Source organism: Mus caroli, chromosome 11 (genome assembly GCF_900094665.2).
Source record: "Mus caroli chromosome 11, CAROLI_EIJ_v1.1, whole genome shotgun sequence".
NCBI classification, from domain to species: Eukaryota; Metazoa; Chordata; class Mammalia; order Rodentia; family Muridae; genus Mus; species Mus caroli.
Window position 1 is genome coordinate 104,341,909 of NC_034580.1, and position 10,404 is coordinate 104,352,312.

The window sequence follows — 10,404 nt, forward strand, 5'->3', positions numbered from 1 at the left end:
TGTTTGTTTGTTTGTTTTTTCGAGACAGGGTTTCTCTGTATCGCCCTGGCTGTCCTGGAACTCACTTTGTAGACCAGGCTGGCCTCGAACTCAGAAATCCGCCTGCCTCTGCCTCCCGAGTGCTGGGATTAAAGATGTGCGCCACCTCTTGAAAGTTCCCATAAGTATGCATGAAAGCTACCTAACTCCAAGGCACTACCATCTTTCTTCTGTTGCTCCTTGGTTAGGGAGTTACAGAGTGATTGGGAATCAAGAGCTAGCAGTATGCTATTGTTAAGTGAAAAGAAGAGCTCCAAGGCAGTGAGGGGGGGGGGAGACTGAGGAAGGGAGGTGCAAGTGACCATTTGGGGATAAGGTGCTACTATCAGGTAGAGATGCTTGCGATGGGACTGGAAAGCAAGTGGTGTAGCCAGGTGATTGGAGGCCCCAAAGAGGGTGATTTTGTGAGTTGAAGTTGGAGGAACACTAGTTGGAAAGTGGCAGCAAGGATCTCAGCCAGGGATTTCCCTCCTGAGTACTATTGGGTGGAGAACATAAAAGGTTGAAAGAGCACATATGTATGTGCAATAGTGAGACCATAGTTCCCACTCATGGCTGTGAAGGAAGTAAGGTGAATCGGTGAAAGACAGGATGGATGGTCTCAGAAGCTACTGGGGATAAACTGCGCATTCTTTGATAAATACTAGAAAATGGTCGTGTAGGGAATGGCTAAGCTGTGGAACAAGACAGCTTTTAAGGCAGAATAGAATTTTTCCCTAGGCTTTAGTTTGTAAATTAAATATGTGGCAAATTGGGTGATATATATTATGTAAATATAGCCTTACTGTGGTAGTTCACATTTTATATGGACATATTGATTATGGATGTATTTTTCTTTTTTTCCTTTTTCTTCAGTTTTGAGGTTTGAACTGATGCACACACACATTTAATTTTTTTTTGAGGTTTTGTAGACTGAACCTAGGCTTCACATATGCCAGACAAGCACTGTATTCTCTATACCTTTTACTTGTTATCTGTATAGAATTTCCAGGGTTGCCTTGAGGCCACACAGCAAGCCAGGCAGGCATTGAGGCATCTGACTAATGGTATTACACGCTTGTGTGGCAGGCAAGGGTGTGTGTGTGTGTATGTGCGTGCGTGTCTGAGTGTGCTTATATGTCCAGGTCATTTTCATCCTCCTTTTACTTTATCTTTTGAGACAGCGACTCTCACTGAACCTGGTACTCAGCTATTGGGTAGACGGGCCTGTGAGTTCCAGGAACCCGCATGTCTGTCTCCATTGCAGGAGGATTACAGGCACATGTGACCATGCCTGGATATTTTATGTGAGTGACTCAAACTTAGGTCCCCATGCTTAAGCAGTAAGCTCTTTAGTAACTGAGCCATCTCGCCATCTTCTGGACACATTTTAACATAAGATATTTTATTTCTGCTGTTGTCAGTTTTACCTCAATTATATATTTAGTATATACAAAGACTATTTTTAGAAGTTTAAGGGGAATTAAAGAATTTTAAGATTTTGGTCTACAGTTCAGTGAACTTTTTTAGTACAGATTTCTAGTCTCTTCTACAATTCATGCACAGAACGGTTAGTTAAACACCCCTAGTGGATTCTTCTTTTTTGGTATTCATTTCTCTCTATTCAAACTCTCCTTCATTAATGACCTCTGTGAACCATGGCCTCTTCTCTTCTCGCTGCGGAAGGTTTTTCCTTTCCTTGGAGCTCATATCATAGCAATGGACTTGGCATATAATAACCGTCTCCTTCACTGGAATTTATCTATGTTGTTTTGTGTATCAGTATTCATCTTGGTTGCTGTGTTAGTATCCATGATTATATTACAATTTGTGTGCTATTTCCATGGTTGATTTAGAACACACATGATATGCACTCACTGATAAGCGCATATTAGCCTAGAAACTTAGAATACCCAAGATGCAATTTGCAAAACACATGAAACTCAAGAAGAAAGAAGACTAAAAAGTTACTCTGAGCACCACATCTGTACTTTTTGTGTGAATATAGATTTTGCATTTCATTTGAGGTTTCTTTGGTTATATGGTCGGTGTTTGGCTACCTTTGAGAGACGCTGACAAGTTATTTCTAGAATGTCCCTGTCATTTCACACTCTGGACAACAATACACGAGAGTTCTGTGCTCTCCATCCGCACCAGCACTTTGCATTGCTTACCTGCATTTTGGCTGTCCTCTGTGGTGTTGGGGTATTGCAGTCTGGTTTTGGTTGAACATATTTTTTGTACATAAATTGTCATTATTTGTATTTTTTCTTTGGTAAAGGGATCAACGTTGTAAAATATAATGTGAACTGAAACATGGAAGTCTGACCTGTTTGAGGGTTCAGGACTGTATTTAAAACCACGTATCCGATCTGCAGTGACCACGGGGTAGCTGGTGTAACTGGCACTTCTGATACTTAGGTTGTATTTGTTCTCACCTCTTTACTCTCTCTTTTAAAGTATACAACTGATTGCTGTCAGAAGGATGATCCCTGCCAGTGTTTTTATGGATGTTCTTATTCTTATGGCTAAATGATGAGAGTTACTCATATTTTCTATATTAGTACTAACTTTATAGTATCCTGGAATGTTGAACCCAGGATCTCACAGCACACAGAGCTGATCTACAGCCCTACATACTTCTCCAGCCGCTCATGTGCTATAGATTGAAGTTGTTTATTTTTTTAATTTTTATATTAGTATAGAATAGAGTTTATTCAGGGCATGGGGAGGGGAGTTATGAAGGTAATAGAGGCAGAGAAAAGCAGAGAGAGTAGAGAATGAGAGGAGTAGAGGAGTAGAGGCCGGCCATGAGCAGGGATGTGTGTGTGTGTGTGTGTGTGTGTGTGTGTATGTGTAGTGGAGAGAGGGGGGAAGGGAAGGCAAGAGCAAGAGAGAGCAAGAGAGCGAAGTTGTTTATGAATTCAGGATTTGCAAGCATTTCCACCCAGTCTCTAGTTTATTTTCTCAGTGTCTTAATAGAGTCTTCACAGATTAAGGCCTGCAGGACTGCAGGATTTTTATTTTATTTTATTTTTTGGTGTGTGGTGTGTATGTGTGTGGTGAAGTCCAATATTGTGTTACTGTCTTTTATTTTGTAGATAATTCTATTTTTGCCTTAATAAAGTCATGGAGATCCTTTTATTTTCAGTTTTTACAGTTTACACTTAGGTCCACTGTTAATTCAGAGTTAATTTACGTATATGGTATAGCATTATTGTTATAGCATTGTTTGTTATAAAAGTTTTCATATTTCTTTTATTATGCCTTTGTTGAAAATCAGGGTCCATATTTGTATTGGTCCATTTTGTGCTCTCTGTTCTGTTTACCTGGTCTGTTTGGTCTCTAGGCAGTACCATAATGTCTTGACTAATAAATCTTAAAATAAGATGATATGAGACCTCCAACTTTTTGCTTCTTCAAAACTGTTGCTGTTACACTGATTCTATTATGTTTTCATACATTTTAGAATTAGCATGTTCATATTTACAACAAATGTGCCGACTTTTATTGGAATTCATTGTTATAGCAGTCATTTTAAGGAGGACTGGTATTAACTGACAAGCTTTCTTTAATGTATTTTAATAATAGGTTCATGGCTTTCCTCATACATGTACTTGATGCTTAATTTTAACTCTTTCACAGACAGGATTATGGAAACAGGAAGTGAAGAAGAAAAATGGGAGAAGCTAGATGCAGAATTTGATCACTTCGTGGTAGATATGAAGCCCTTTGTTTTAAAATTACCCCATAGGTCAGGTAAGATTGCTTTGTTTGAAATTTGTTTGAAACTAGACTACTTGTTTTTAAGTTATTCTTGCTATGTGGCTCTGGCTGGATTGGTGTTCACCATGTAGCCCAGGATATCCTCCAACTTATGGCAATCTAACTGCTTCAACCTTCCGAGTACTTGGGCTATAGGCATGTACCAGCATATCTAGCTGAAATTAGATTCTTAAAATTAAAGATAACATTATTTAATCTGACCAGTTATATTAGCTATTAACTGTTTTATCTTTGTGATGCCATGTCATGTCTCCTGAGGTAAAGCACAGGACCATAAAGAAGTTAGGGTCGTCGTCGTCTTCTTCTTCTTCTTCTTCTTCTTCTTCTTCTTCTTCTTCTTCTTCTTCTTCTTCTTCTTCTTCTTCTTCTTCTTCTTCTTCTTCTTCTTCTTCTCCNCTTCTTCTTCTTCTCCTCCTCCTCCTCCTCCTCCTCCTCCTTCTTCTTCTTCTTTTCCTCCTCCTCCTTCTTCTTCTTCTTCTTTTCCTCCTCCTCCTCCTCCTTCTTCTTCTTCTTCTTTTCCTCCTCCTCCTCCTCCTTCTTCTTCTTTTTCTCCTCCTCCTCCTTCTTCTTCTTCTTCTTTTCCTCCTCCTCCTCCTCTTCCTCCTCCTCCTCCTTCTTCTTCTTCTTCTTCTTCTTTTCTGTCTTCCTCCTCCTCCTTTGGAAATGACGTCAATTTCATGAAGCCACTGTTGACCTCTGCCTCTGATTGATTAACTGATACGATCAAACTTCTGCCTTTGGTCGATTAACTGATATAATCAACTATGAATGACTTTGTTGTGGTCAGACTCCTCATTATTCCTATTTTTGGAATGAGAGTCTTTGTTTCACAATAGTCATTTACAGATATTTAAGGCATCAAAGGGCAATTTTATAGAATATAGGGGTTTAAGGTGATCTCTAAGATGTGGAGGTCATATTGACTGTGAGGGAAATCCAGGTTTGGTAGGCATTGAGTAGGGAATGTGGAGCGAGGCCAAGAAGCTATGGCTTTTAGTTCTTCCAAGTTCTCATTTCCATGAGCTATCTGAGTGGGCTTATACCCAAAGTGAGATGCTGACTTAAGACTATAGACTCATCACAAGGCACTGCCTTGAGGGACACTGGGGGGACACTTGAGGGACTCTTTTCCTCCTCCTCCTCCTCCTCCTCCTTTTGAACCTAAGGTTATATTTACGCAATTCTACATACCTAAAATCTATTTTTAAATGACAAAATATGAGAATGGTTTGATTTGAGATACATTTATAATGGGAAATTCTAATATAAAATTTCTTAATTGGCAGATCCAAGACCAAAAGAACAGTAAAAATAGTAATTATAAAGTTATGGAATCAAAGTAGGTGTCCATCAGTGGGACACAGAACGGATGTAGTCTGCTCTGTCATTGTTCTGCAGCGTGCAGCCTTCTCTGCTTGGCCTTCCCTCGAACCGCCTTCTGCTGCTTTCCCTACCTTGTTGGTCCTCGGCCTTTCCTTTCTTGTATCGCTCTTCCCATCTCATGGCTTCAAGTTCCTTCAAATGGGCTGACCAAGATGACTTCAAATCGTATATAATGATACATCTATGTTACACCCTCTTCTGATAGTCACTACTTTTTAAAAATTACCACAAATTAATTGCACAGAATAAAGGGTTTCATGCTGACAGACTCATACCCGTTATAAACATCGTATTTACTTTGCTTATGGCCCTTCCCTTTATTATCCTCTCTTGCCTCCCCCTCCCTGCTTCTCTTCCTTTTCTCTTTTCAGTTCCATGTTGTCTTCTTTTTAACTTTAGATTTTGTGTATGAGAGAAAATACATGATATTTGTCTTTCTGAATCTGGTTTATTTTGTTTAACATAATAACAATCTGTAGTTCATTTCATTTCCCTATAGATGACATGATTTTGTTTTTATGTCTGAATAAAATCATACTGTATATACATAACATTTTTTAAAATTCATTTTCCCACTGATGGACACCTACTTTGATTCCATAACTTTATAATTACTATTTTTACTGTTCTTTTGGTCTTGGATCTGCCAATTAAGAAATTTTATATTAGAATTTCCCATTATAAATGTATCTCAAATCAAACCATTCTCATATTTTGTCATTTAAAAATAGATTTTAGGTATGTAGAATTGCGTAAATATAACCTTAGGTTCAAACACATTGTCTGTATGTAACATTCATGAGCCTCTTTTACTACTTCAGAATGAACATGTAGGAGCTCAGATCCTATTTAAGAACTAGAAATGTGTACCAGCTCATCTCACCTTCCAGCTACATCTGGAGCTGGCTTGTCTTATCATCTTAAAGTGAGAACCAGGCTCTCCATTCATCAAGTCGCATCATAGTGTGTGCATCGAATACAATGAAGATGTCAGTTTGGTATAAGATATGAAGAAAACATATACTTTCCAACTATTTGCTCAAGCTTGTCAGTTCCACTTCTGTATTTTCTTTTTGTATAAAGTACACTGGATATTCATAAGGTTTGTTTGGTGATCATATAATTTTCAAAGCAAAAATACATACTTTTAAAAAAAGGCTACCCCGCATACCTGTGGTGAGATTACAAAGTGGTAAATCCAGCCCTAGGGTTTTTGTTTTTTTTTTGACAAAGCAATAAATGAACATGACCTTTATAAGCCAAAAGATTAGTGATTTGTATAATATATCTAATCCACAAATTGAGTTAGACTGATCAAAATATCAGAGTAGTGTTCGTGAGAGTTAGCAAATCCTGTGTTAAAGCAAGATAATACACTCAGTGGGTCATTATATGTGGATTAAACTGCTACATTTTAAGGTAGTTTTTAAAAAGGATAATTATTTCATGAAATTACACATAAATAGTACTCAATTATTTTAGAGATAGTAAAAGAAAACCTTAAATCAGCTACAAATCCCTTGAAATTCTTGGCTTTAATAGATAAAATGTTGGATTGAACTTTGGAGATAATGTGTCTGCTTGAGAGTCAGAGGTTGTGTGTTGCTTTTGGATGTTTGTAGAGTTCGGCGTTCGTTAGGCATGGCTTTCTCAGTATGCTGAAAGTAATTTATATGTTTGTAGAGTTAGGCGTTAGGCATGGCTTTCTCAGTATGTTGAAAGTAATTTATATGTTTGTAGAGTTAGGCTTTAGGCATGGCTTTCTCAGTATGTTGAAAGTAATTTTATTGATGCAAAATTTACAACAAAATTTTACCTAAAAGCATGTTTGATAGTATCCAGAGATTTTTATTAACTTTCAATGATAGATTATAGGAGTTTTATTTTTATGAAAATATGTGTTCACATTTGTGTTGCCCAACTGCAAAATAGCTAATAAAGTTGAACTGTAGGCTGGCAGTATACAGCCTATTTTCCAGCCCACACCCATCTGTTGTTGTTGTTGTTGAAAAGTTTTATTGAAATGTAGCCATTTGTTTGTATGTGGTTTATTAATGCTTTCTTGGTAAGGTGGCTAGAATAAGCTAAGCCAGAAATTACATGGCCTAGAAAGCTTGAAGCATTTATAGTTGGGCCCTTTACAGAAGTTGGCTGATCCCTGCTCTAGATTACAGTAGGTACTTATGCCTTTATAATTTAATGTATTGTCATTGAAACATTAGGTTTCACATGGTTCCTATGTACTTACAGAACGGCAGAGGTGTGCTCTTTGGATCAGAAAGCTGTGTGAGCCCTCAGGAACAGGTGCAGGACTCGTGGGTAGGAAGAATCGAAACCTGTATGCAAAGCTGTTACTGCATATGCTTAGGCGAGGAATACTTGAAGGCCCTTTTACACACCGCCCTGAGCCAGGAACGCTGAAAACATTGCCATCATACATGGTAGGTACCAACAACCGCAATAGTTTTCATTCCTTTAAAAATGAGTGTGATTTATCATCCCTTCGGGAGTGGAAGTAATATTGATATATGTGCCGCTTAATACGTAAGTTAAAACTTTTCTTCTCATTCATTTTTTCCCATTTTCACTAGGAATATTTTATTCTGTTATATTTTATTCACTTATATTCCATTATATAAAGCAAATTTTAAAACTGACCTTAATTACTTACTAATTTTCAAATTTGACTCTTAATATTTTAAATACTTCAGAAAATTCTACCTTATTAATTCTTTCATATATTATTTAACATTATCAGTTTAATGACTTTTAGAAGTTCCTTTCTAGTCAGTTGAAACAGTAAGTTAGAATTTAAAAGTGGTTTCTATTGTTGCTTTATTTATTATCTTCTTTGTTACAAGGTAATTATTTTACTGCTGGTTGATGAATTGTCTCTGTCTTGCTCCTTGTAAACATACACTTGTCGTTTTATTTGTGTGGGTTTTGAGTATGATATATGCCAAACTGTAGTTGAATACACACACACACACACACACACACTACACTTGCATAGATATATAAAGTTCATATATATATATATATATATATATATGTGTGTGTGTGTGTGTACATGTACGTATATATATACGTATATATACATTTATGTTTATGTATATGTATATATGAACTTCAAAATTATTATATAGAATTTGTCTACATTTTAGCAATTTACTAAAAAAAGTCTAGTGACATGGCATATACTGCACACCAGAGGATAATTCCTTTTGTTGGTGGCAGAATGCAAAAACTTTTAATGCTATTATCTATTGTAAAAGGAGTGACATAACAATTTGCTTATGCCAAGATCATCAATAGTGGGGAAAATAGTTACTTGACTATGTATTTGATTAGATGTTAGAATGAATACATTACTCTCCCTATTATCTGTGAAGATTTTGTTGTTGTTGTTTTGTTTTGTTTTTTCAAGACAGGGTTTCTCTGTGTAGCCCTGGCTGTCCTGGAACTCACTCTGTAGAGCAGGCTGCCCTCAAATTCAGAAATCTGCCTGCCTCTGCCTCCCAAGTGCTGGGATTAAAGGCGCGCACCACCATGCCCAGCTATCTGTGAAGCTTTTACCTGCCCCCACGAGGTTCCCAAAACAGCAGATAGAATGGAATTGTTTGTATTGTAGTGCACTAACATCTAAGACAGCTACCAAATGACGATGAGTAGGTATTGCCTTAGGTAGGGTTTCTAGTACTGTGATAAAACATTATGACTATATGAAACTTGGGGAGGAAAGGGTTTATTTTGCTTACTTTTTCACATCATCATAGTCTGTCATTGAAGAAGGTCAAGGCAGGAACCTGGAGGCAGGAGCTGGTGCAGAGGCCATGGAGGAGTGCTGCTCACTGGCTTGCTCCTCATGGCTTGTTCAGTCTGCTTTCTTTTTCTTTTTCTTTATTTTTTATTTTATGCATACGAGTACACTGTAGCTGTCTTCAGACACACCAGAAGAGGGCATCTGATCCCATTACAGATGGTTGTGAGCTACCATGTGGTTGCTGGGAATTGAACTCAGGATCTCTGGAAGAGCAGCCAGTGCTCTTTACCTCTGAGCCATCTCCATGTGTCCAGCCCTCAATCTACTTTCCTATAGTACCCAGGAGTATAGGGTGGCACGTTCCACATCAATCACCCTTCAGGAAAGAGCCCTTTCAGGCTTGCCTGTGGGCCAGTCTCAACTGAGTTCTCTCTTCCCAACTGACTCTAACTTGAATCAAGTCAGCATAGAACTAGGCAGCATAATAGTGTATTTTGTGCAAATAGATCTTGCAGGAGATAGTGGAACAGAGATTCTGAGAGTTTATTACAACTTAGACTAGCACTCAATTTAAAACTTATTTGTGGAATTTTCCATTTACTGTTTCAGACTATGGTTTATTGTAGATAATGCAAACCATGGAAAGAGAAGCAGTGTGTAATCAAGGAAACCATATCTTACTAAAGAAGAAATCATCCTCCATTCTACTGACAATAAGAGGGCCACATTTAGTGAACCCCCAACCACAAAGTTATTTGTTGCCACTTCACAACTGTAGTTTTTCTAGTGTTATGAATCATAATTGTAAATAATTTTGGAAACAAATTTACTAAATGGGTCNTGACCCATATGTTGAATACCACTGCTTTACAGTTAAATGGAAAACTTTTCTGTGCTGACTTAGTTAATTGTCACTCACAAAGGGTTTTCTTCAGGAGCGGGTTACGAAGCCTGGCTCGTTCAAACTAATGGGCTATGTCATCTCAGTGTCTAAAATGAAATATTTTCTGAAGTACATCACATCTCAAGATATGAATATATTGTGTCGTATTTTTCCATTCACCATCAATTTTATAGAGTTGTAGGGAAGGGCTTTATTTTACAGATGATAATAAGAAGGCCTGGAGCTTTGTCTTGGCCTCCCAGGGAGTGAGCAGTGTGGTTGGAACCAAATCCCATGCTTCTGAGTTTGTAGTTGCCACTGCACTGGGTGATTATGAATTTTAGTTTTAATTTCTGGCATGTCTAAATTGTGGCCACTCCAAATCCTGATTTCATGTATATGCATGTTCACATGTGCAGATTGATTGATTGTTACAGGAATAAGAAGAGTAGGACATAATTTTAAAAAGTTTTCCGCCGGGCGTGGTGGCGCACGCCTTTAATCCCAGCACTCGGGAGGCAGAGGCAGGCGGATTTCTGAGTTCGAGGCCAGCCTGGTCTACAAAGTGAGT

The 10,404-nt window shown here is 37.9% G+C and overlaps 1 protein-coding gene across 1 annotated transcript in view; it reads left to right on the forward strand.

Annotated features, from left to right (window-relative positions):
- LOC115032341 (centrosomal protein of 112 kDa-like) overlaps positions 1–10,404 on the forward strand; it is an 18,607-nt gene that overhangs the window by 5,515 nt on the left and 2,688 nt on the right. The window contains exons 2-3 of the mRNA XM_029483562.1: positions 3,664–3,777; positions 7,438–7,628. Coding sequence (XP_029339422.1) covers positions 3,664–3,777; positions 7,438–7,628 — 305 coding nt within the window. The remainder of the gene's footprint in view (positions 1–3,663; positions 3,778–7,437; positions 7,629–10,404) is intronic.